Raw genomic sequence first — 27,912 nt, forward strand, 5'->3', positions numbered from 1 at the left:
TTTCCCACTTTAACCCAACCGTCATGTTCAGACTGCATTCCCCTGCGCCCACACACACACACACACACACACACACACACACACACACACTCCCCGTCAGCCCGTCAGTGAGGAGCGCTCACTAACGGAGGAGGCAGCGACTCCCGGTGAGGTGTGAAGCTGGAGCCCCCAGCCTGGACCCGGACAGCCCCCCGCCGGGCTGGAGCTGAGCAGCCCCCCCTCTGGACCGACGTCCTGGCCGAGATGTCCCGTCACATCTACATCCGCAACAAGATCGGAGAGGGGATCCACGCCCCCATCTTCCAGGTAGGACACTCAGGTGAAGAGGTCAGGAGGGTCAGTGTGTGGGGAGACTGTGGGGCGCACATGTGTGTCTACACACGACCCCGTGTGTGTGTGTGTGTGTGTGTAGGTGTGTGTGTGTGTGTGTGTGTGTGTAGGTGTGTGAGTGTGTGTGTGTAGGTGTGTGAGTGTGTGTGTGTGTGTAGGTGTGTGAGTGTGTGTGTGTGTAGGTAGGTGTGTGTGTGTGTTGGTGTGTGTGTGTGTCTGTGTGTTAGTGTGTGTGTGTGTGTGTGTGTGTGTGTAGGTGTGTGTTAGTGTGTGTGTGTGTAGGTGTGTGAGTGTGTTGGTGTGTGTAGGTGTGTCTGTGTGTGTGTGTGTGTGTGTGTGTGTCTGTATGTCTGTGTGTGTGTGTGTGTGTGTGTGTGTGTGTGTGTGTGTGTGTGTGTGTGTGTGTGTGTGTGTGTGTGTGTGTGTGTGTGTGAGTGTGTTGGTGTGTGTAGGTGTGTGTGTGTGTGTGTGTGTGTGTGTGTGTGTGTGTGTGTGTCTGTATGTCTGTGTGTGTGTGTGTGTGTGTGTGTGTGTGTGTGTGTGTGTGTGTGTGTGTGTGTAGGTGTGTGTATGTGTGTGAGTGTGTGTGTGTGTGTGTGTGTGTGAAAATGAAGTTGATGGATTCCTGTCTGACCGTCCATAGACTCACTTTGGTCCTTAATCTCCTCAGGTTTGAGCTGGGGGGGTGGGTGTAGGGGGGTGGGTGTAGGGTGTGTGGAGGTGGGGGGTGTAGGGTGTGTGGAGGAGGGGGTGCAGGCGGTGTCCTACTTCGGTGGCCCGGTTCCACACCACGGGGGACGCGGTTCCGGCCCCATTAGCAGTGATTCTGTCAGTGACTTTGGGACAGACAGGAAACGGAATCAGATCAGGCCCCCGGAGGAGGACTCTGGAGGGACACTTGGAGGGGGGGGCAGATATGTAAGCAGGAGACACGTCCATCCCACACGCGTGTGAACGTAACGGTTAAAGCAGACTGTGGCCTGACGTGGTTCCTCGAGAACCCTCAGTCAGATGTTCTTGTTCCATCAGGTGAACCGAGGAACCCATTCCAGGAGGAGTCGCCTCAAGAGGTCCGACGGCAGCACCACCTCCACCAGCTTCATCCTCAGACAGGTACCTCCTCCACCAGCTTCATCCTCAGACAGGTACCTCCTCCACCAGCTTCATCCTCAGACAGGTACCTCCTCCACCAGCTTCATCCTCAGACAGGTACCTCCTCCACCAGCTTCATCCTCAGACAGGTACCTCCTCCACCAGCTTCATCCTCAGACAGGTACCTCCTCCACCAGCTTCATCCTCAGACAGGTACCACCTCCACCAGCTTCATCCTCAGACAGGTACCTCCTCCACCAGCTTCATCCTCAGACAGGTACCTCCAGAACCCACGGAGGGGTAAAGAACCAGTGGGGGGGTGTCTGTGGAACTTCAACCAGAACAGAACTCCACTAGAAACATGACGGAACTCCAAACAGTCTGTCAGAAACAATAGAGACAGGGTTCTGTTTAACAACACACACACACACACACACACACACACACACACACACACACACACACACACACACACACACACACACACACACACACACTTCAGGTGAATCAGCCGCTGTGAAACTGCCCGTAGGTGTGAGTGTGTCGGTGAATGTCTGTACCTGTATGTGGCTCCATGGTCCCGGCATCGTGCCCAGAGTGTCCCCTGCTTTACCCCCCGTCGGCTGGAAGAGGCTCCAGTCCGTCGGACACAGCGGTTCGTTTCTTCACCGTCACTCGAAAACAAACCGCTGTGTCCGAAGAAGTCGTGACGGCTCCGTGTGTGTGGGACGGAGACGGTGTGTGTGGGACGGAGACGGTGTGTGTGGGACGAAGACGGTGTGTGTGGGACGAAGACGGTGTGTGTGGGACGAAGACGGTGTGTGTGGGACGAAGACGGTGTGTGTGGGACGAAGACGGTGTGTGTGGGACGAAGATGGTGTGTGTGGGACGAAGACGGTGTGTGTGGGACGAAGACGGTGTGTGTGGGACGAAAACGGTGTGTGTGGGACGAAGACGGTGTGTGTGGGACGAAGACGGTGTGTGTGGGACGAAGACGGTGTGTGTGTGGGACGAAGACGGTGTGTGTGGGACGAAGACGGTGTGTGTGGGACGAAGACGGTGTGTGTGGGACGAAGACGGTGTGTGTGGGACGAAGACGGTGTGTGTGGGACGAAGACGGTGTGTGTGGGACGAAGACGGTGTGTGTGGGACGAAGACGGTGTGTGTGGGACGAAGACGGTGTGTGTGGGACGAAGACGGTGTGTGTGGGACGAAAACGGTGTGTGTGGGACGAAGACGGTGTGTGTGGGACGAAGACGGTGTGTGTGGGACGAAGACGGTGTGTGTGGGACGAAGACGGTGTGTGTGGGACGAAGACGGTGTGTGTGGGACGGACGAAGCCGCTCCGGCGTTAGGGTCCGGCCATCCGGGTCGACGCCGTCTTGGTGAGCGGGTCCTGGGGGACAAACATCGGGGTCCCCCACACGACAACGTGAGGTCGTCACCATCACAGAACATGAACCCCCGTGTCTGAAGACCAAACGTCCTCAGTGAGACACGTGGACACCAAGACCGGAGCTAACTCAGCTAGCGGCCCAACTTCAGGGAGACGGGGGGGGGCAGCGTGGGCTACTCAAAGATGTGGGTGGGGCACACAGCAAGCAGTGTTCATGTCAACATGTCAACATGTCAACATGTCAACATGTCAACATGTCAACATGTACCATCAGCGCCGCTTCCAGCAGGAATCACGTGATCAATGTGGCGTAAGGCGTCGGCCAGCGAGGCTTTTTGATGTGGTTCCTCCTTCCATCACCACGACAACGCAGACATCCGGGACCAGAACGCTGACAAAGGGACGTCTTTTGAAAACCCCGGGTCTGTTGTCGTGGTGACGCTGTAACCCAAATTTTTTCTGTCTGGGGGGCGTCTCCCTGTGATGAAAACCGCTGTGACATCAGTGTGTGACCCGTGTCTACGTGTGTGACCCGTGTCTACACGTGTGTGACCTGTGTCTACGTGTGTGTGACCCGTGTCTACATGTGTGTGACCCGTGTCTACACGTGTGTGACCTGTGTCTACGTGTGTGTGACCCGTGTCTACACGTGTGTGACCCGTGTCTACACGTGTGTGACCCGTGTCTACACGTGTGTGACCCGTGTCTACACGTACACACATAATGGACGACCTATTCTCTGACGTGTAACAGCTCCACGTCGAAGACGTCTTGATGAACACGCTGACAGCTGGACATTTGTTCGTCTGTTTCTTTAGGAGTCATAAAGTTTATTTATTCATTCATTCATTCATTCATCGTTCCTCCCCAAAGACGCCGACTTCAGTTCTGGGTCAGACCGGGATGCGCTGCCCCCTGGTGGAGACTCTGTGATGGTGCGCTGGGTTAATAATACCAATACAGGTGTCTTCACATGTTTGGTATGAAGTCTGATATTATTTTATTGTGGAATTTACATGAGTTCCCGCTAATATATGTGTGTGTGTATATATATATGTATTTATATATATATGTATGTGTATATATATATATACACATATATATGCATATATATGTATATATATGTATATATATGTATATATATGTATATATATATATGTATATATGTATATATATATATAATTTCAATGAAAGAGAAATCCTCGATCATTTTCAGTGATTGTTATCATGATACTTTCAGAACCTGAATCCTACCTATTAAATGTGAATAACTGAGAGCCGGTTGGTTCCACTTCCTGCTGACGTACAGATTTCTCACTGTCGTGACGTCTGTCGGTCCAGCTGTCTGTATGCTTGTGCTGCTGTGAAGCTAACAGGCTAACGGAGGATTCTGCCCCCCCCCCTCCCCCCGATCCCTGTACCCCCCTCACTGGGAAGAAATAAAAGAAGGCTAACGCTCATCCCAGCTGAGTGGACAGACAGCCAGCCAATCAGCTCTCAGCACATTAGCTCTGTCATCAGGCTGGGATATGAGGAAGGATCCACTGTGTGTGTGTGTGTGTGTGTGTGTGTGTGTGTGTGTGTGTGTGTGTGTGTGTGTGTGTGTGAGTGTGTGTGTGTGTGTGTGTGTGTGTGTGTGTGTGTGTGAGTGTGTGTGTGCGCGCGCGCGCGCGCCTGACGAAATGAAATGCCAGGATTGGGCTACCTCCGGGGAGAACCTCTCCATCCCATAATGTAACAGCAGCATCGCGGTGGCATCGGGAGCCGCTGATCCTCACGCCTCTCAGGAGCCGCCATCCGACGGCGGACGACGTTCAGAACCATCGTTCTCCTCTGCGGGGAGAGATTGTCGTCATCCTCCTCTTCATCCCCCTCCATCTTCTCAGCGCTGCCCCCCCCCCCCCGTTCCCTCGTTCTCCTGGAGCTGCTGCTGATATCAGACCTCCATGTATGACAATCTGTACCTGCATGGATTTGAAGACTCGGAGGCGGTGAGTATCAGCGTTTAATGATGGCAGGCGGCACACACACACACACACACACACACACACACACACACACACACACACACACACACACACACACACACACACACACACACACACACACACAGGCCTGTGTTAACGGTAGTGTAGGTTGATGGTGGGCTATGCCTGACTGGAAGGGGGTGGGGTGTGTGTCTGTTTCTGTGTGGGGGGGGGGACGTTATGTGTGTGTGTGTGTGTGTGTGTGTGTGTGTGTGTGTGTGTGTGTGTGTGTGTGTGTGCGAGATGTGAGAGGCGCTCAGACCTGGACCGATGGTCCGGGGTGGGGGTGGGGGTGGGGCTCTTGAGCCGTTTCCCCAGCAGAGACGGTCGCCTTTCACACCTTCACACGGTGTTTCTGTGTCACACGCCTGTGACGTCATCAGTGCGTGTGACGCTGATGAGTCACATGCTGACGCTGGTCCACCGAAGGCTCGTCCACATGGAGGGCAGAACCAGCACCAGTGTGGTCGGTGTCCCGGATGGAGACCATCTGTGGGGTTAGTGGACTCACATAGTGTGAGTGAAAAAAAACTACAACACCCATAATGCAACTCCCATTTTCATTCCAACCCACAAACACCTCCAGGTCTGAATTAATGTGACTGAGGCGTAGGAACCCCCGCTCCATCTCTAAGACGTTACAGGGGGGTTGTGGGACGTTACAGGGGGATTGTGGGACATTAAAGGGGGACTTTGGGACGTTACAGGGGGGTTGTGGGACATTACGGGGAGGCTGTGGGACATTACAGGGGGATTGTGGGATGTTACAGGGGGATTCTGGGGTGTTACAGGGGGATTGTGGGAAGCTGGAATGGGTCTGTGGGACGCTACAGTGGGATTGTGAGACGTAACAGGGGGATTGAGGGACGTTACAGGGGTTTTGTGGGACGTTATAGTTGGACTTTTGGACGTTACAATGGGACTGTGGGACGTTACAGGGGGATTGTGGAAAGCTATAGGTGGATTGTGGGACGTTACAGGGGGATGGTGAGACGTAACAGGGGGATTGAGGGACGTTACAGCGGGTATGTAGGACGTTACAGGGGTTTTGTGGGACGTTATAGTTGGACTTTTGGACGTTACAATGGGACTGTGGGACGTTACAGGGGGATTGTGGAAAGCTATAGGTGGATTGTGGGACGTTACAGGGGGATGGTGAGACGTAACAGGGGGATTGAGGGACGTTACAGCGGGTATGTAGGACGTTACAGGGGTTTTGTGGGACGTTATAGTTGGACTTTTGGACGTTACAATGGGACTGTGGGACGTTACAGGGGGATTGTGGAAAGCTATAGGTGGATTGTGGGACGTTACAGGGGGATGGTGAGACGTAACAGGGGGATTGAGGGACGTTACAGCGGGTATGTAGGACGTTACAGGGGTTTTGTGGGACGTTATAGTTGGACTTTTGGACGTTACAATGGGACTGTGGGACGTTACAGGGGGATTGTGGAAAGCTATAGGTGGATTGTGGGACGTTACAGGGGGATGGTGGGACGTTACAGGGGGATTGTGGGACGTTACAGGGGGATTGTGGGACGTTAACACTAGAACGCCTATGGCCGAGCCATTTGGCCCAAAGGGTGCTCATTCCCTACAACCGAGCCGACTGGCAAGAAGGTTTTTATCTACACCTTTAATCACCTGAATGATCACTATTGTTACGTAAATGAGGACATGCCGAGTCTCGTCAAGGGAACCTAATCACTTTCTCACTTTGTCATCTTAGGAAGAGATCCAAAGCTGTCTAAAACAATCCAGTGGACTTTAGGTTTCAAGAAACTTGAATCCAAGTCCAGTGGATTGATTTTAACAGCTTTGGATCACCATGACCTGAATAACTGAGAACCTACACAAACGTCTTTGGAAGAGATCAATACACAAGGTTTTTTTCCTTTATTTATCGATAACAGACAGAGAAAAACAACAGAACCCTCCAGAGCAAACATAAGCGACAGTGGCAGGGAAAGACTCCCTCATTGAGGAGGAAACTCTGGGCAGGACCCAGACTTTGGAGGGCGGTCATCCACCTTGACTGGGTTGAAAAGGAAATTATTTGCGTGTGTGTGTTTGCTACTCTGGTGATTGAGTACACTGTGTATCACAGCGCTGGCTCTCCCACGGCACCACCTTTCTACATGATCCACAAGCGTATTTAGAACAGGGAATACATCGTAGGGTGGGGTGGTTGTTTTTACACTGACTGTCCACCTGACAGCGAGCTCTTTTGCCGGGGCCAGGTACAGTACATACACATTCAATGCTGCCATGTCAACCATATTGTAAAACACAGCCACTGGTTGTGGCCTTTGCTTTGAGATGAATTTCTGGCTCTCCTGGTCTCTCAGCCCTACCTCCACCCCCCACCCCCCCCACACTGGCCAGGGCCCAGAGAGAATACCTCATGCTAAGTTGTGCTTTCTAAACAATTGGAATTTGCATTTCCATTGAGTGGTGTCAGCCACATTTGCAAGTGAATTGTTAGCATACCAGGCACCTTTGGCTAGCAGTGACTTAGCTCTTGAAAGTTCAGAAAAGGCCAGGAGTTCTACTTTTAAAGGGGGATTGTGGGACGATACGGGGATTGCGGGATGTTACAGTAGGACAGTGGGACGTTACAGGGGGATTGTGGGACGTTACAGTAGGACAGTGGGACGTTACAGGTGGATTGTGGGACGTGACGGGGATTGCGGGATGTTACAGTAGGACAGTGGGACGTTACAGGGGGATTGTGGGACGTTACAGGGGGATTGTGGGACGCTACAGGTGGATTGTGGGACGTTACAGGAGGACTGTGGGACGTTACAGGGGGATTGTGGGACGTTACAGGGGGATTGTGGGATGTGACAGGGGGATTGTGGGATGTTACAGTGGGGTTGTGGAACGTTACAGAGGGACTCTTGGATGTTACAGGGGGATTGTGGGACATTAAAGGGGGACTGTGAGACGTTACAGGGGGGTTGTTGGACGTTACAGGTGGATTGTGGGACGTTACAGGTGGATTGTGGGATGTTACAGGGGGTTGTGGGACTTTACAGGGGGATTGTGGGACGTTAAAGGGGGGTTGTGGGACGTTACAGGGGGATTGTGGGACTTTACAGGTGGATTGTGGGACATTATAGGGGGACTGTGGGACGTTAAAGGGGGATTGTGGGACTTTAGGGGGGGATTGTGGGATGTGACGGGGATTGTGGAACGTTACAGAGGGACTCTTGGACGTTACAGGGGGATTGTCGGACGTTAAAGGGGGACTTTTGGACGTTACAATGGGACTGTGGGACGTTACAGGGGGATTGTGGGACGTTACAGGTGGATTGTGGGACGTTACAGGGGGACTGTGGGACGTTACAGGGGGATTGTGGGACGTTACAGGGGGATTGTGGGATGTGACGGGGATTGTGGGATGTTACAGTGGGGTTGTGGAACGTTACAGAGGGACTCTTGGACGTTACAGGGGGGTTGTTGGACGTTAAAGGGGGACTGTGAGACGTTACAGGGGGGTTGTTGGACGTTACAGGTGGATTGTGGGACGTTACAGGGGGATTGTGGGACGTTACAGAGGGACTCTTGGACATTACAGGGGGATTGTCGGACGTTAAAGGGGGACTTTTGGACGTTACAATGGGACTGTGGGACGCTACAGGTGGATTGTGGGACGTTACAGGGGGACTGTGGGACGTTACAGGGGGATTGTGGGACGTTACAGGGGGATTGTGGGATGTGACAGGGGGATTGTGGGATGTTACAGTGGGGTTGTGGAACGTTACAGAGGGACTCTTGGACGTTACAGGGGGATTGTCGGACGTTAAAGGGGGACTGTGAGACGTTACAGGGGGGTTGTGGGACGTTACAGGGGGATTGTGGGATGTTACAGGGGGTTGTGGGACGTGACAGGGGGATTATGGCACGTTATAGTTGGACTTTTGGACGTTACAGTGGGACTGTGGGACGTCACAGGGGGATTGTGGGACGTTACAGGTGGATTGTGGGACGTTACAGGGGGACTGTGGGACGTCACAGGGGGATTGTGGGACGTTACAGGGGGATTGTGGGACGCTACAGGTGGATTGTGGGACGTTACAGGAGGACTGTGGGACGTTACAGGGGGATTGTGGGACGTTACAGGGGGATTGTGGGATGTGACAGGGGGATTGTGGGATGTTACAGTGGGGTTGTGGAACGTTAAAGGGGGGTTGTGGGACGTTACAGGGGGATTGTGGGACTTTACAGGTGGATTGTGGGACATTATAGGGGGACTGTGGGACGTTAAAGGGGGATTGTGGGACTTTAGGGGGGGATTGTGGGATGTGACAGGGGGATTGTGGAACGTTACAGAGGGACTCTTGGACGTTACAGGGAGATTGTCGGACGTTAAAGGGGGACTTTTGGACGTTACAATGGGACTGTGGGACGCTACAGGGGGATTGTGGGACGTTACAGGGGGACTGTGGGACGTTACAGGGGGATTGTGGGACGTTACAGGGGGATTGTGGGATGTGACAGGGGGATTGTGGGATGTTACAGTGGGGTTGTGGAACGTTACAGAGGGACTCTTGGACGTTACAGGGGGACTGTGGGATGTGACAGGGGGATTGTGGGATGTTACAGGGGGTTGTGGGACGTGACAGGGGGATTATGGCACGTTATAGTTGGACTTTTGGACGTTACAGTGGGACTGTGGGACGTTACAGGGGGATTGTGGGACGTTACAGGTGGATTGTGGGACGTTACAGGGGGACTGTGGGACGTTACAGGGGGATTGTGGGACGTTACAGGGGGATTGTGGGATGTGACAGGGGGATTGTGGGATGTTACAGTGGGGTTGTGGAACGTTACAGAGGGACTCTTGGACGTTAAAGGGGGACTGTGAGACGTTACAGGGGGGTTGTTGGACGTTACAGGTGGATTGTGGGACGTTACAGGGGGATTGTGGGATGTTACAGGGGGTTGTGGGACTTTACAGGGGGATTGTGGGACGTTAAAGGGGGGTTGTGGGACGTTACAGGGGGATTGTGGGACTTTACAGGTGGATTGTGGGACATTATAGGGGGACTGTGGGACGTTAAAGGGGGATTGTGGGACTTTAGGGGGGGATTGTGGGACGGAGTGTGGGACGTGACAGGGGGATTGTGGGACGTTAAAGGGGGGTTGTGGGACGTTATAGTGGAATTGTGGGACATTACAGGGGTTTTGTGGGACGTTATAGTTGGACTTTTGGACGTTACAATGGGACTGTGGGACGTCACAGGGGGATTGTGGGACGTTACAGGTCGACTGTGGGACGTTACAGGGGGATTGTGGGACGTTACAGATGGATTGTGGAACGTTACAGTAGGAATGTGGGACGTTACAGTAGGAATGTGGGACGTTACAGGGGGATTGTGGGACGTTACAGATGGATTGTGGGATGTTACAGGGGGATTGTGGGGTGTTACAGGGGGATTGTGGGACGTTACAGGGGGATTGTGGGACGTTACAGTGGAGTTGAGGGACCTTAGAGTGGGACTTTGGGATTTTACAGGGGGATTGACGGACTTTACAGGGGGACTGTGGGACGTTACGGGGGGATTATGGGACGTTATAGTGGAAATGTGGGACGTGACAGGGGGATTGTGGGACATAACAGTAGGATTGTGGGACGTTACAAGGGGGTTGAGGGACTCTACAGGGGGACTGTGGGACGTTACGGGGGTATTGTGGGACGTTACGGGGTTTTTTGGGACATTACGGGGGGGTTGCGGGACGTCACGGGGGGATATCGGGACGTTACGGGGGGATTGTGGGACTTTACGTGGGGATTGTGGGACGATACAGGGGTATTGTGGGATGTGACAGGGGGGTTGTGGGACATTACAGTAGGATTGTCGAACGTCACAGGGGGGTTGTGGAATGTTCCAGGTGGACTGTCGGACGTTACAAGGGGATTGGTAAGAATGGAATGAAAGCACCTGAGTAGTCAAGCCGACATGTTTGAAGCGACGGGTCTGTAACTCAAACACCATCACCTTCATGAAGTCCCACATCAACACAATCCAGTGGAGCGTGCTGGAGTCCAGAGAGCGTGCTGAAGTCCAGAGAGCGTGCTGAAGTCCAGAGAGCGTGCTGAAGTCCAGAGAGCGTGCTGAAGTCCACAGAAGCATGCTGATGTCCAGAGAGCGTGCTGAAGTCCACAGAAGCATGCTGCAGTCCACAGTGCATACTGAAGTCCAAAGAAGTGTGCTGAAGTCCAGAGAGCTTGCTGAAATTCAGAGAGCTTTGCTGAAGTCCAGAGAGCATGCTGCAGTCCACAGAAGCGTGCTGAAGTCCAGAGAAGCATGCTGGAGTCCAGAGAGCGTGCTGAAGTCCAGAGAGCATGCTCGAGTCCACAGAAGCGTGCTGAAGTCCAGAGAAGTGTGCTGAAGTCCAGAGAAGCGTGCTGAAGTCCAGAGAGCATGCTGCAGTCCACAGAAGCGTGCTGAAGTCCAGAGAAGCGTGCCGAAGTCCAGAGAGCGTGCCGAAGTCCAGAGAGCGTGCCGACGTCCAGAGAGCGTGCTGAAGTCCAGAGGAGCGTGCCGACGTCCAGAGGAGCGTGCCGACGTCCAGAGGAGCGTGCCGACGTCCAGAGGAGCGTGCCGACGTCCAGAGGAGCGTGCCGACGTCCAGAGGAGCGTGCCGACCTCCGATGAGCGTGCTGACGTCCAGAGGAGCGTGCTGACGTCCAGAGTAGTATACTTAAATCCAGAGGATTGTGCTGACGTCCAGAGTGGCGTGCTGAAGTCCAGAGAGCGTGCCGACGTCCAGAAGAGCGTGCCGACATCCAGAGGAGCGTGCTGACGTCCAGAGTGGCGTGCCGACATCCAGAGGAGCGTGCTGATGTCCAGAGGAGCGTGCTGACGTCCAGAGGAGTTTGCTGACGTCCGAGGAGCGTGCTGACGTCCGAGGAGCGTGCTGACGTCCAGAGTGGCGTGCTGAGGTCCAGAGGAGTTTGCTGACGTCCGAGGAGCGTGCTGAGGTCCAGAGGAGCGTGCTGAGGTCCAGAGGAGCGTGCTGACGTCCAGCCCTGCTGCTGAGTGGTGAAGCCTACAAGTGTTAATGAGACTGATTGGTCACCGTGAGGCTGATGGCTTTCCTGAATCGAATCACCATTAGTGGCTGACTGTTCAGATTAACACAGCTGTTCAGTCTGTCAGAACCCCCCCCCCCACAACACTCCCTCAGTGGGTGAGCTGTTGTGGTAGCACAGATTATCATGAGACTAGGGATTAACAATGGTCCCTGGCTCTACGAGTTGTGATCAACACCATTCCCTTCTTTCATTCCCTTACCATTTTGTTCTGTTTTTTGTGGATTAATAACTTCTACTTCTGTCAGCTGGACAGACGTTGTCAGATATTCTCTACATCCTGGAAACCTTGGGAAAGTTTAGGGACAACAGTAATCCCTCATTCCTCGAGATTAATGCGTTCCAGGAACCACACGCCATTAATGAATTCCGCGATAGAGCAACAAACTATTTATTTTACTATTTACAGTAATTTAAACGTTTCTGAACCCCCCCCCCCATGCTGATATTAAACCACCTTCTATATGTATTAACTTTAAAACACTGATAGACTGTTTAAAGCAATTTTGTGTTTCACGGAAGCCTGAGACTCACGGAACGTAGCCCACTTCAGGATGCCGTAGGCCAATAGAATGCGAGTACTGTATCACGTGACTGCCTACAAAATATCAGTGATGAGGTGAAGTAGCGAGCGTTGATGCGCGAATGCGCGAAGGTGCAGTGTATTTCCTTTTTCATTTTAAATGTGAAATCCGCTCTGGGACATGTGAACAACCGAGTTCTGTAGAATTGGGTCAGTTTTACAGTTAAAGTTGGTAAAACATGACTCGTGTTTATGTGGTGGGTTAGAGTAGAGCAGTGACATCAGCAAACACGTCAATCTGTACATGATCTCAGCTGCACAGCCGTTTTTGATCTGGTGAACTATTGGTTGAAATCTCTGGTTCCTCACCCTGAACCATGGATCATTTTCATCGTCCTCCATATGGAATCAGTCCCTCACCTGTTCAGGTGTGTAGAGTTCAGGTCTTTATTGGTGTCATGGATGGATGGATGGATGGATACTTTAATAATCCCAAGGGAAATAGACAGAGATGGGCCAGCGCCATGGAAACACGAAACTCGTCCTGTGGTCCCGGCTGGACCTGAATCAGGTCCCTGTGGGTAACCGGCGGTGTCTGCTTGCAGGGCTCAGCTGATTCCTACACTAGCAGACCTTCAGACTCGGATGTCTCCTTGGAGGAGGAGCGGGAGGTGCAGGCGCAGGTCCAGAGCCAGAGCCCCAGCCAGAGCCATGGGCCGGGCCAGAGCCGCCAGGAGAGAGAGCAGCAGGCGGCCGTCCAGCTGGAGAGGGCCAAGGTGGGGCCAGGTTCATGAGCACCTCTGTTCACATGGACCCGTTAGAGTTCACCTTCCACGTTTAACCTTTCAGACCAAACCGGTGGCGTTCGCAGTGAGGACCAACGTCAGCTACTGTGGGGCACTGGATGAGGACGTCCCAGTGCCGGCCACAGCCATCTCCTTCGACGCCAAGGACTTCCTCCACATCAAGGAGGTCAGTGCCTGCTTCTCTGCTGAGACCACAGATCACTGGTCTGAAGGGTTTCAGGCTCCTGCATCTGTTTTCCGCTCTTCTCCTTTCCAGAAGTTCAACAACGACTGGTGGATCGGTCGCTTGGTGAAAGAGGGTTGTGAGATCGGCTTCATCCCCAGTCCTCTGAAGCTCGAGAACATCCGACTCCAGCAGGAGCAGAAGAGAGGACGAGTCCAAGGGTAAGAACCAGGAAGCACCCTGGTCCGAAGGTCACTGGTCTGAAGGTCACTGGTCTGAAGGTCACTGGTCCGAAGGTCACTGGTCCGAAGGTCACTGGTCTGAAGGTCACGCTGGTCTGAAGGTCACTGGTCTGAAGGTCACTGGTCTGAAAGTCACTGGTCTGAAGGTCACGCTGGTCTGAAGGTCACTGGTCTGAAGGTCACTGGTCTGAAAGTCACTGGTCTGAAGGTCACTGGTCTGAAGGTCACTGGTCCGAAGGTCACTGGTCTGAAAGTCACTGGTCTGAAGGTCACTGGTCTGAAGGTCAGACTGGTCTGAAGGTCACTGGTCTGAAGGTCACTGGTCTGAAGGTCACTGGTCTGAAAGTCACTGGTCTGAAGGTCACTGGTCTGAAGGTCACACTGGTCTGAAGGTCGCACTGGTCTGAAGGTCACTGCTCTGAAGGTCACTACTCTGAAGGTCACGCTGGTCTGAAAGTCACTGGTCTGAAGGTCACGCTGATCTGAAGGTCACACACTGACAGCTGGACATGAACATGTTGGCTGTGCTTGTTTTAATGAACAGGGTCACTGACCCAACATGACCTTCATCACTTGGCCATCACTCGACTGGCCATGGTCTCTATAATTGGTATTCTGATGTCTGGAGAGTCAAATAAAAACAAAACAATGAAATCTAAGACTGAATTGACAACAGACCTTCTGACATATTTAAGCAAACATCCGCTAAATATCCACCAGAGATGTTTGAAAGTCTACGACTTCATAAAGGAGCTGATTTTAATTTTAATTTTCCTTCTAAATATTGTTTGTGTGTCAACAGATGTTCTGTTAGATGTTCCAATAGAGACGGTTTGGTTGAGAAGGTTCTCGTTCCTACAATACAGTGCCACATTCAAAGATGCATGCGTTACTAGAATATGGGCAAAAATCACTGCAGTTGATTCTAATGATCTTATTCATCAAGGGCTAATAGGAAATTGATATAATCAATTATTGAGCATAATGAAATTGTAGCCGATAAAAGAAGCAGAGCAGAGTCCCTTCATTGATGAACAGCCTCCACCACACAGTCATGCACCTTTAAAGTCTGCTGGAGATTCACCACAACCAGAACCTGAGCCAGAAGGTCCAGTCCAAGGTGGGCAGGTCAGAGACGAGGGGCAGCAGTCAGTCAGCATTAATCCCCCCCAAAAAGCACAGAACCCTGTGCTCTTCATACCTGCTTCTACTCAGTTTCAGTTTGTTGTGCTTTAGAGACCAAACTGAGAGCATGCACACCTGAGGACACGGTAACGTTCACGTCACGTATGGACGAGTCTTGTGTGGCATTTTCCCTCCGCTCTAGATTCCTATCCAAATCACAGTTGTGAACATGTGAACGCCGATTGGCTGATTCTTCACGCCAGGGTTCGTAAACTCATCAGCATCTACATGTATGTAAAATCATTTCACCAATATGTTTTTTAATGTTGACCAATGTAAATGTTATTTTTCTGAAGAATGTCATTAACGTCATCTGTTTGCAACTCTGTTCACTCATGACATCACAGCATAAAATTCATCAAGAAAATCTTTACGGTTTTTCAAAGTTTGTTGAACCTGACATAGAAATTGAATTCAATCAATCAATCAATCAACTTTTATTTATATAGCGCTGAATCATATCTGAAGACATTTCAAAGTGCTTTACAGATGGAAAGCCAGCAATGCCCTCCAGAGCAAGCATAAGCGACGGTGGCGGGGAAAAACTCCCTCATTGAGGAAGAAACTCCGGGCAGGACCCAGACTCTGGGTCATTCCGTCCTGCTTCAAAGCGGTGATGTAACTGTCAGCGTTTCTGAGTTCGTCCGTTCGTTCGTTAGTCCACCAAATATCTTCACAACTGTTGCAGATAGTATGCTGCCTGAACATAACCCTAACCCTAACCTTGACCTTGAGAAAACTTGGTAAAGGTCAAATTTCAACATTTGTACACTCAGGAACTGAATAAGATAGAAAGACGAGGGAGAAGGCCAGTGTGAGTAAGACCATAGATCAAAGCTAGTGCTATGATCAATGACAGTAGGTCAGAGCACTAGCTTTGATCTTTGACCTATGAAAGAAAGTCAGGGTAACATTTTGAATCCAGGGGTTTTGCGGGATGTGCAGTCTGACTGCATAAGTTCTAGTTCATAATTTTTAAATGTAATGGAGCAGTAACGTTTTTACCAGGACACCTGGCTCACTGAAACAACAGGGGTGAGTTGGAATGCACAATTTTGGAAAGAAATGGCCCTTCATTTTTATTTTTCCTCATACATTTTGTGATAGGAACCAGATAGCTTCCATCAATCAGTTTTTTCCACGGTAGCAACAGGTCCAAATATCCCTCTCAGGGCATCCGTAGGCTGGATGTAATCCCTTCATCAGGTTGTGGGTCTACCTTGGGGTCACTTTCCTCTTGGACATGCCCAAAAACAGCCCCTAACAGAAGTACCCTGAGGCGTCTGAATCACATGCCTGAACCACCTAAACGACTCCTTTGAAGGAGCTGACGCTCTTCTCCAAGCTCCAAGCTCCTTCCAGATGTCTGAGCTCTTCACCTGATCTCTGAGGCTGAGCCCAGGCCAAGAAAGAAGCTTGTTTTGGATGCTTCTGTAATATCTTTTTTCGTCATGACTGGAGCTGAGTGCTGGAGTGTACATCCACTGGTGAATCAAGAGCTTTGCCTGAAGCCCTCTCTTCATCACATTACTGAAATGATCCTGAATCCCTAACCCAAAGACACTTAAACTTCCTCACTTAAGGCAGTAAAAAAAAAAAAAAACCTGAATGGGACAATCCATCAATTTCCAGTGAAGAACCATGGCTTCATCTTTGGACTCACTCTGCCGCAAATTGCTCCTATGTGTGCTGAGAGCCACACACTGATGGAACCAACAGAACTGCATCATCAACATAGAGCACCGGTGCAGCTCCACAAACCAAACGTGATCTTCCCATGGTTGGAGTTTCCATCAGAGAAAACTATTAAAAAAAAAGATTTAACGCAAGGGGCAGTCTTTGTGGAATCAAGCATGTACTTAGATCCTGCTTGCCCTTCTGCCCAAAAACACCATGACCACTGTAGATATCCAGAGCTGGGTGGCTCCTCATACTGACCACAGTAGACTACACCGCTGCAGCAACATGGTCTTCAAAAGACTGGGGAAGCAATCTCCCATCAACCCTACAGCAAACCTGCTGTTTGCTTTAGCCTAACCTATCTAAACAGGGTAGGCTAAACAGTGTTTTTAAGCCTAACCCAAAACCAGTTCATAGTCCATACCACTCCTCCTTGACGTCAGATTAAACAGCTGTTCAGAGCTTCCATTCTAGACTCCTTTGGAGATCATGTGATTGTCCCCACCAGCGCCTAAAGCCGTTGGTGATCAGCTTATACCTACACTCTGTTGCCGTGTGAGACACATGGACACCTATGAACCACCTATTGCTCCAACACGGGATCTGTTACAGCCAATCCATCCACCAGCATCCAACATGGATGCTGCTCAGGATGGCCGAATATACAAAACTGCTGTTTGACACCAGAGTCTCCCCTCAGTGACACGCAGGTCCTCCACCAGCCGGGTGTCTCCAGGCCCCCAACACCCGTTACCATGAGCAACGCTGGACATGGAGGGAGTCCTGCCCCTCTCCAGAGATACTTAAATAAAGGACCTATATAATTTAAAAACTGTAGAAAAGGAAGTGATTTCTCTTTAGGATCGTCACAAAACAGTGACCTTACAACAGTGACCATGTTTATTGGAGAATCTTAAACCACATTAAAGGTGCAAACTGCTCATGAAAGTCAACGAACAAACGTGGCGTCATACCCACTCTGTTTATCGGCTATGATGTCATTATTAGCTGTCATTATCAGTTTGACTAATATTGTACATAACTACACTTTGGTTGTTTTATTTTTCGTTACAAGCAGATAATGATGGGTTCTTCATTGACAAACACTATATTTGTTGAATTTGACATATTCTGTCCCTGCTAACAGCTTTTCTGCCGAGCTCAGCTGTTTTCTACAGTTGTCAGGTGCTGCACAGGTAGTGAATCTACCTCATCCAAATGAAAGTCTCTGTGTTGAACTGCTAGATCTGATTTTCTGTAACTGATGAGTGTTGTTTAGCCAGGCATCAGAAATACATGTGTGCTGTGGGGAATAGTCTAGAGTCAGCCTTTAAAATCTAACACAAGGTGAAACACTGACATGGGTCATTTCTGCATTAATACCAGGGTGTGTTTGTGTCTGCTTTATCCCCTCTTGTCTTTTCCAGTAAGTCTGGAGGGAACTCTTCTTCCAGTGTAGAGGATGAGGTGTCTGCCTCTATCCGCCCCCTCATATCCTCTTCAGGTGAGGACATTGAACAGGGGGAGTGGGCTGTAATGTCCTACTGCCAGCTTAGAGCCACACTTCCTCAATCACTAGATAGACTAAATAAGACTCTAAAGCTTTCCCATGTCTCTGCATAGAGCATAAGTTCACTGCGTAGAGTTGTTGGTACATTTTCCCATGATCCTCCTCTTCCTCCAGTTGAGGACTGCAGGCACTCTGAGACTGGGGCTTACAACAGTGTGAACCCAACGACAAGCCTATGAACCCCCTGAACCGCAGTCATGCGACTTTGTGAATATAACCATAGGACAATAGCAAAGCTTTTTCTATGTTCGCTGTGCCAGTCATCATTGATAGGCTTCTTTTGTTCAGAGTTCTAATGGAGCATCTCTTCTTAAAGTATGTTTGAATGTTTCTGAGCCGCTGTGGTGCCATCGCTTCTGACAACACTGTCACTGTCTTCTCTGCCCTCCTACAGGAAAGCAGAAACAGAAAGTGGTAAGTTGGTGACGGTAAATCACACTTATCCATCAACTAGACTCTTACTGCTGCCATCATAAAATGAGAAACACGGAGCTGGCAGGAAGTTCCTACCTCATACCACACTGAGACACATCATCCTTCATCCCCACTGAAGCATTCAGTGTCAGATCAGAGTGCTGCACATGTTGAGTTTTAGAGTACTTACAGTACTTTTGAATGATAATAACTGACGTGTAAATACACATTTACACGTTACTCTCCTCCCTCATCTGTACAGATGAGTGTGACGTCTCTTCTAGTAGCGCGTATGCTTTGCTCACCTTTAGACTGGCGACAGGGATGCTTTGACCAGTTGGAGTTCTGTAGCGTCAAACATGACTTGTTTTTCCTGCCCAGTTGGCTCAGAAGTGCAGTGGAGGTGGTGCTAACCAGTCCTACCAGGAACCAAGCAGCAGGTACCAGTGGAGTTAAGCTGCTACTATGCAGTACAAATTGGGCTTATGTGCTAAGACTAATTCACCAACATGCTGGTGCCTTAGGTAATGTCAAACCAGTTTGAAAATGTCTCCACTGTGAGTGTTTTCGGTTTCCCTCTTCGCGGTCCTGGTGGTCCAGTTTCACATTTAACTCCTAACACATGAAGCACATTTCCCTCAATGTCAAGCTAGCTATGTTGAAGTCAACAGAAGACAGAGGTGCACTTGACGCTCAAAGAAAGGCCATGAAGTCAGTGAGGAATATTATCCCAGGAAAGAGGAGGCTGTGATCCACTGCTGAAGCAAAGCTATTGAAGCAGTCATGTAGAAGCACGTCTACTGCTGAACACCTCCAATGAGACCAACTTACATCCAGGAAATTAACTTATTCAGACAGACGTCTCTGACCAGAGGGGCGCCACCCAGAATGACGGACCCGTTTAGTCTATGAGGGAGTCCTCCACTGGCATGCTCCAGTGTTGAGCTGCTACTTCTACCCTTGTTACCTGGTACATTGTTTTTAAATGGTTGTAACTGTAGCCTGTGACTATTTTATTGAAACACCATTCATGTATTGATGTAGCAAGTAACAGAATGCATGAGTTGGTCCAAATGAAAAATAACTGTTTTACACGTCATGAAGCAAAAACTCTTAATGATTACTGGAACCTGATTCCTTGAATGAAGACTTCTGGTAGCAACTTAACCTACATGCATGTGTCAAACTGACGAACATCGCGTACAGTCTCCTGCCACTGCATCCAATGTGTTTGTGTCAACAGACGGAGCACATCCCCCCCTATGATGTGGTTCCCTCCATGAGGCCTGTGGTGCTGGTGGGACCCTCACTCAAGGGTTATGAGGTGAGCCTGATGAACCTCATCAACATCACGCTGCAGTATCACTACGTGACATCCAGGAGGCAGTGTAGTGTTCACCATCACAGTGAGACAAGACCTCAGACAGGAGACGAGTCTAGACCCTAATAAGCGCCATTGTGTCAGTGTCCAACAACATCAGAGCAACAAGGAGACAGAGGTCAGGCTGAAGTTCTCATGGTGATGTGAAGAGTTTCCTCCAGTAACAGCCTCTGTGCTCCGTTTCCAAATGGAATGTGATTAGAAAATATCTGATGCCGCTGGTCAAACCGACGGTAGCGAGGTGTGTCAGCAGGTCCTCGCCCTGCAGAAGGTCAGCATGCCTCAAACCTGCAAGGAACAGTGTGTTCCACAGCCCGCCCACGTTCAGCCAGAGAACCCCAGAGTGGTTCTGCTGCTTCCTACATATGGTAGCCATGATGTAGGCATGTTGTAACCATGTTTTGGGTAGGTTGTAGCCAGGTTTTGGGCATGTTGCAGCCGTGTTGTAGTCATGATGAAGGCAAGTTTTGTGAATGTTGTAGTCATGTTGTGGGCATGTTTCAGGCATATGGTAGGCATGTTTTGGACATGTTGTGGGCATGTTGTAGGCATGTTGTAGGATGTTGTGGGCATGTTTTGGACATGTTGTGGGCATTTTGTAGGCATGTTGTAGGATGTTGTAGGCATGTTGTAGGCATGTAGGATGTTGTGGGCATGTTGTAGGATGTTGTAGGATGTTGTAGGAGTGTTGTAGGATGTTGTGGGCATGTTGTAGGATGTTGTAGGCATGTTGTAGGTATGTAGGATGTTGTAGGCATGTTGTAGGATGTTGTGGGCATGTTGTAGGATGTTGTAGGCATGTTGTAGGATGTTGTGGGCATGTTGTAGGCATGTTGTAGGATGTTGTAGGCATGTTGTAGGATGTTGTGGGCATGTTTTGGACATGTTGTGGGCATGTTGTAGGCATGTTGTAGGATGTTGTGGGCATGTTTTGGACATGTTGTGGGCATTTTGTAGGCATGTTGTAGGATGTTGTAGGCATGTTGTAGGCATGTAGGATGTTGTGGGCATGTTGTAGGATGTTGTAGGAGTGTTGTAGGATGTTGTGGGCATGTTGTAGGATGTTGTAGGCATGTAGGATGTTGTAGGCATGTTGTAGGATGTTGTAGGCATGTTGTAGGCATGTTGTAGGATGTTGTGGGCATGTTGTAGGCATGTTGTAGGATGTTGTAGGCATGTTGTAGGATGTTGTGGGCATGTTGTAGGATGTTGTAGGCGTGTTGTAGGCATGTAGGATGTTGTGGGCATGTTGTAGGCATGTTGTAGGATGTTGTGGGCATGTTGTAGGCATGTTGTAGGATGCTGTAGGCATGTTGTAGGCATGTAGGATGTTGTGGGCATGTTGTAGGATGTTGTAGGATGTTTTAGGCATGTTGTAGGATGTTGTAGGCATGTTGTAGTCATGTTGTGATCCTCCTCTGGGGGGGGGGGGTTCAGAGGGCAGGGGCCATCAGAATAGAAAGTACCCTCACATCAACACAACACGCTAACACCGGGACAACAGGAATCAGTGGAGCAGGAGCAGCGTGACCTGACGCGTGTCTTCCTCCATGCAGGTGACGGACATGATGCAGAAAGCCCTGTTCGACTTCCTGAAGCACAGGTTTGATGGCAGGTGAGACCGCCGTGATGTCATCAGTGTACCGATGGCTGGAGCTGGGTCAGCTAGTGGAGTCAGCTCACACGTCAGCTCTGCATTGTAGCATGTTTAGCTAAGCTGTCCCATTGCCTCGTGATGAAGGTTCAGTGAAGTGCGTCTCCACTCACCCATCCTGCCTGTTTGACTGCGATTACTTTAGAGTTCGGTTTAGAAGAACAGCTCGTTTACTGCCTTCATCTGAGGAAGATAGGCTAACGTCTTTTCTTTACTACAACTAACACTTGAAGATCAGGGCTAGTCCACGACACGATGCCTCCCTCCAGCGCTGGGATTGACTTTGTGACAAATACAGTTTGTCTGTGTGATTTTACAGGATATCAATCACACGAGTCACAGCCGATATTTCATTAGCCAAGAGGTCCGTTCTGAACAACCCCAGTAAGAGGGCCATCATAGAACGGTCCAACACTCGCTCCAGCTTGGGTAAGAACTTCTGCTTCATCGTCTGCATAGATGTACAACCTTAAGAATGTTCACTGGACCCCATCAGGTGACATTTAAACCCACATCAGTAGTTGTTGCTGAAGGTTTAACATGGATTATCTGGTGCACACACATGTCCGGTGTGTTAGCATTAGCTTTCCTGTTCACACACGGACATCAACATTAACGGCAGTGACCGGCGTCGATAATGCAGGAAGGTCCTCATCTCAAAGACTTCCACAACTGTTGTTCAAACCCACACAGATGTGTTTCTCCATCCAGGGAGGGTGTGTTTGAGACGTGAACGTCCAGGAGAACCCATGAGGACAATAAAATCTTTCCTCTGCGGTCTCTTGTGAGACACGTCAGATTTTCTACACTGGTTCTTCTTCTGTATATTTTGTATTGAAGATAAAGCCTGCCTGCACACGTTTTTGATGGAGAACCACACACATCTACATTTCAGGCATCTAAAACCGTTTGACTGATTGGTCCCAGAGGCAGGAACTCACCTGTCGTGTTTGAACTTCTCCCAGCTGAGGTGCAGAGTGAGATTGAGAGGATCTTTGAACTGGCCCGCTCCCTGCAGCTGGTGGTCCTGGACGCCGACACCATCAACCACCCCGCTCAGCTCCTCAAGACGTCCCTGGCTCCCATCATCGTCCACGTGAAGGTCTCCTCGCCAAAGGTACCGAACACCAGGAGGACAGAACCATCATGAACACACACCTGACAGCGCTGTGCATTTCAGAGGTCCACCAATCAGGAGCTGGTCTCAGAGGAACGCTCTGGTTCGGTGTGTGTCCCTACACAGGAGTGGCCCTCGGTGTGTGTCCCTACACAGGAGTGGCCCTCAGTGTGTGTCCCTACACAGGAGTGGCCCTCAGTGTGTGTCCCTACACAGGAGTGGCCCTCAGTGTGTGTCCCTACACAGGAGTGGCCCTCAGTGTGTGTCCATGCACAGGAGTGGCCCTCGGTGTGTGTCCCTACACAGGAGTGGCCCTCAGTGTGTGTCCATGCACAGGATTGGCCCTCAGTGTGTGTCCCTACACAGGAGTGGCCCTCAGTGTGTGTCCATGCACAGGATTGGCCCTCAGTGTGTATCTACACACAGGATTGGCCCTCAGTGTGTATCTACACACAGGATTGGCCCTCAGTGTGTATCTACACACAGGATTGGCCCTCAGTGTGTATCTACACACAGGATTGGCCCTCAGTGTGTTTTTGTACACAGGATTGGCCCTCAGTGTGTTTCTGTACACAGGATTGGCCCTCAGTGTGTGTCCCCACACAGGAGTGGCCCTCAGTGTGTGTCCCTACACAGGAGTGGCCCTCGGTGTGTGTCCCTACACAGGAGTGGCCCTCAGTGTGTGTCCCTACACAGGAGTGGCCCTCGGTGTGTGTCCATGCACAGGAGTGGCCCTCAGTGTGTGTCCATGCACAGGATTGGCCCTCAGTGTGTGTCCCTACACAGGAGTGGCCCTCAGTGTGTGTCCATGCACAGGATTGGCCCTCAGTGTGTATCTACACACAGGATTGGCCCTCAGTGTGTTTTTGTACACAGGATTGGCCCTCAGTGTGTTTCTGTACACAGGATTGGCCCTCAGTGTGTGTCCCCACACAGGAGTGGCCCTCAGTGTGTGTCCCTACACAGGAGTGGCCCTCGGTGTGTGTCCCTACACAGGAGTGGCCCTCAGTGTGTGTCCCTACACAGGAGTGGCCCTCGGTGTGTGTCCATGCACAGGAGTGGCCCTCAGTGTGTGTCCATGCACAGGATTGGCCCTCAGTGTGTGTCCCTACACAGGAGTGGCCCTCAGTGTGTGTCCATGCACAGGATTGGCCCTCAGTGTGTATCTACACACAGGATTGGCCCTCAGTGTGTATCTACACACAGGATTGGCCCTCAGTGTGTTTCTGTACACAGGATTGGCCCTCAGTGTGTGTCCCCACACAGGAGTGGCCCTCAGTGTGTGTCCCTACACAGGAGTGGCCCTCGGTGTGTGTCCCTACACAGGAGTGGCCCTCAGTGTGTGTCCCTACACAGGAGTGGCCCTCGGTGTGTGTCCCTACACAGGAGTGGCCCTCGGTGTGTGTCCCTACACAGGATTGGCCCTCAGTGTGTATCCACACACACTGGCCCTCAGTGTGTTTTTGTACACAGGATTGGCCCTCAGTGTGTATCTACACACAGGATTGGCCCTCAGTGTGTATCTACACACAGGATTGGCCCTCAGTGTGTATCTACACACAGGATTGGCCCTCAGTGTGTATCTACACACAGGATTGGCCCTCAGTGTGTTTTTGTACACAGGATTGGCCCTCAGTGTGTATCTACACACAGGATTGGCCCTCAGTGTGTATCTACACACAGGATTGGCCCTCAGTGTGTATCTACACACAGGATTGGCCCTCAGTGTGTATCTACACACAGGATTGGCCCTCAGTGTGTTTTTGTACACAGGATTGGCCCTCAGTGTGTTTCTGTACACAGGATTGGCCCTCAGTGTGTTTCTGTACACAGGATTGGCCCTCAGTGTGTATCTACACACAGGATTGGCCCTCAGTGTGTTTCTGTACACAGGATTGGCCCTCAGTGTGTGTCCCTACACAGGATTGGCCCTCAGTGTGTTTCTATAGCAGTTCAGTGTAACACAACTGTTTCTTGTTTGTTTGTGTGTTTGTTGTTTGTTTGTTGTTGCCTCTTGATGTCAGGTAAACAATCATCATGTGACCACATTTATGTACACACAGACATGATGTTTTTATAGACCTGTCTGACCCCCACCCCCCCACCCCCCGGTCTTCCTCTCCAGGTCCTGCAGAGACTGGTGAAGTCCAGAGGGAAGTCCCAGAGCAAACACCTGAACGTCCAGCTGGTGGCCGCTGACAAACTGGCCCAGTGTCCTCCAGTGAGTGTCTGCACTGGCTGCTCCCTAGAGACCAGAGTCCAGCTGTGTCTCTGAACCGGTCTGAGCTCAGAAACCACAAGAACACAAATATCTGACATATTCACACATCCTGAGGTTCTAACCCTAAACGTGCTGCTCTCAACCCCAGACCAGTCATGTTGTAAAACCTAACCAATCACTGCATGTTATTACCACCCAACCAATCAGAGTCCCACTTGTCTGCTAACAGGAGATGTTTGACATCATCCTGGATGAGAACCAGCTGGAGGACGCCTGTGAGCATCTCGCTGAGTACCTGGAGGCCTACTGGAAAGCAACCCACACCTCCATGGCCACGCCCCTAAACCCTCTGCTGGGCCGCAACCTGGGCCCCCCCACCCTCACCCCCTACGCCACCACCATCTCTGGACTGCAGGTAAGCCTCCATGATGACCACCGTTCAGCTCCAGAACCTGGACCTGAAGCCTCGGCTTCAGAAATAACATTGGGGTTGGTTCTGGTTGGGTTCCACGGCACAGGGAGAGAAGGCGAAACGAGCACAACTACAGTCAGGAGGGCAGGTTGTGTGTGTCTGCCCCTTAACAGGACTAGTTAACAGCAATATATGGGGTTAGGGTGAGGGGTTAGGGTTAGTGGTTAGGGTTAGTGGTTAGGGTTAGTGGTTAGGGTTAGTGGTTAGGGTTAGTGGTTAGGATTAGTGGTTAGGATTAGTGGTTAGTGGTTAGGGTTAGTGGTTAGGGTTAGTGGTTAGGGTTAGTGGTTAGGGTTAGTGGTTAGGGTTAGTGGTTAAGGTTAGTGGTTAGGGTTAGTGGTTAGGATTAGTGGTTAGGGTGAGGGGTTAGGGTTAGGGTTAGGATTGGGGTGAGGCTTGGGGTGAGGGTTGGAGTTAGGGTTAGTGGTTAGGGTTAGTGGTTAGGGTTAGTGGTTAGGATTGGTGGTTAGGGTTAGTGGTTAGAGTTAGTGGTTAGGGTTAGTGGTTAGGGTTAGGGTTACGGTTGGGGTTAGGGTTAGTGGTTAGGGTTGGGGTGATGGTTACTGTTGGGGTTAGGGTTAGGGTTAGTGGTTAGGGTTAGTGGTTAGGGTTAGGGTTACCGTTGGGGTTAGGGCTAGGGTTAGTGGTTAGGGTTAGTGGTTAGGGTTAGTGGTTAGGTTTAGGGTTACTGTTGGGGTTAGGGTCAGGGTTACGGTTGGGGTTAGGGTTAGTGGTTAGGGTTAGGGTTACCGTTGGGGTTAGGGTTAGGGTTAGGGTTAGTGGTTAGGTTTAGGGTGACCGTTGCGGTTAGGGTTAGTGATTAGTGGTTAGGATTGGGGTGAGGGTTGGGGTGAGAGTTAGGGTTAGTGGTTAGGGTTAGGGTTACCGTTGGGGTTAGGGTTAGGGTTAGTGGTTAGGGTTAGTGGTTAGGGTTGGGGTTAGGGTTGGGGTGAGGGTTAGGGTTAGTGGTTAGGATTGGGCTTAGGGTTGGGGTTAGGGTTAGTGGATAGGGTTGGGGTTAGGGTTAGGATTGGGGTGAGGCTTGGGGTGAGGGTTGGAGTTAGGATTAGGGTTGGGTTGAGGGTTGGGGTGAGGTTTGGGGTTAGGGTTGGGGTGAGGGTTAGGGTTAGTGGTTAGGGTTAGGGTTACGGTTGGGGTTAGGGTTTGGGTTAGTGGTTAGGGTTAGTGGTTAGGGTTAGTGGTTAGGGTTAGGGTTAGTGGTTAGGGTTAGTGGTTAGGGTTAGTGGTTAGGATTAGTGGTTAGGGTTAGTGGTTAGGGTTAGTGGTTAGGGTTAGGGTTACCGTTGGATTTAGGGTTAGGGGTTAGGGTTAGTGGTTACGGTTAGTGGTTAGGGTTGGGGTTGGGGTGAGGGTTGGATTGAGGGTTAGGGTTACATGTTAGGGTTGGGGTAATGGTTGGGGTTAGGGTTAGTGGTTAGGATTGGGGTGAGGATTTGGGTTAGGGTTGGGGTGAGGGTGAGGGTTAGGGTTGGGGTGAGGGTTAGGGTTGGGGTGAGGGTTAGGGTTAGGGTTGGAGTGAGGGTTGGGTTCAAGCCTCCAGAGAAAGTTTTTAAATGTTTGTTTCTGACTCAAATACCAATTTTATAAAAAAATTGCAGAAAATGTGCAGTTCAGATCAATTAGTGTTAGCATAATGATGCTATGATAGCAAGTGTTAACTTCTTACTTCTGAGCCAAAGACACAGAAGTCATTCAGAACGATGAGCCAGTGGCTCTCCTGTCAGACATTGAGAGCTGGACAGAAGGACCCACGTTAAGGATCACCATGTTCTCAGAAAGCTGTCTATCAATACATTTCTGGTGAAGGGGTGAGGCTGGGGGGTGATCCAAGGAACGCTGACGTCCATTACACTCTGATGGTGATCCAGAACATTTAACTTTATAGTATCACAGTACATTAACTTCTGTTAGACCTGGACTTACCTGAGGTCAGATTGGAGCTGAAACCGATCCAGTCAGGAGTTGGACTTCTCTTCCTGTTCTAACAATGAGACCAGTGTGGTCCAGAGGTAGGAGTCACTGGAGGGGTTTCTGGCTTACCGCCGTCCTACTGGTGCTTTTGGTCTGATCCTCCTGCTTGGGTCCATGTTGTCTCTGTTTGCCTGAAGACGAGCTGCTGGAGGTGGGCGTGGTCATGTCCTGGGTGTGCTGGTGTTGCCTCTAGCCTTACCGTTGTCTTTATTTAATTAGCAGAGCCAAAGACTGCGACAGAGCAACCACACCGGAGACCACTCCATCCCCAATGAGCGACGCAACCTGATGACAGCGGATGAAAACTATCACAACGAACGGGCGCACAAGGGACGCAACCGTATGTCCTCTGGCTCGCAGCACAGCCGAGAGCAGCAGGACCCCTACCAGGACTACCAGGACCCCTATCAGGATTCGTACAAGCCACATCGCAACCGCAGTTCACCAGGCAGCTACAGTCACGACTCCCGGCACCGGCTTTGAGTCCACCTCTGTCCTCGCCGAGGCCCAGAACCTTCCAAAATGCTGCTGCAGAGCCACAATGG

The 27,912-nt window shown here is 50.7% G+C and overlaps 1 protein-coding gene across 1 annotated transcript; it reads left to right on the top strand.

The window, feature by feature from the left end:
- Positions 1-243: 243 nt before the first annotated feature.
- On the top strand, positions 244-27,912 carry cacnb4b (calcium channel, voltage-dependent, beta 4b subunit). Its single transcript, XM_068309241.1, has 14 exons — positions 244-306; positions 1,360-1,443; positions 13,076-13,246; positions 13,320-13,442; positions 13,533-13,660; positions 17,974-18,050; positions 18,511-18,530; positions 19,774-19,854; positions 21,468-21,526; positions 21,885-21,994; positions 22,531-22,682; positions 24,808-24,903; positions 25,133-25,318; positions 27,590-27,912. The coding sequence occupies exons 1-14, from the start codon at positions 244-246 to the stop codon at positions 27,848-27,850; spliced, it is 1,611 nt and encodes a 536-aa protein (XP_068165342.1). The 3' UTR covers positions 27,851-27,912.

Source organism: Antennarius striatus, chromosome 24, assembly GCF_040054535.1.
Source record: "Antennarius striatus isolate MH-2024 chromosome 24, ASM4005453v1, whole genome shotgun sequence".
Taxonomy (NCBI): Eukaryota; Metazoa; Chordata; class Actinopteri; order Lophiiformes; family Antennariidae; genus Antennarius; species Antennarius striatus.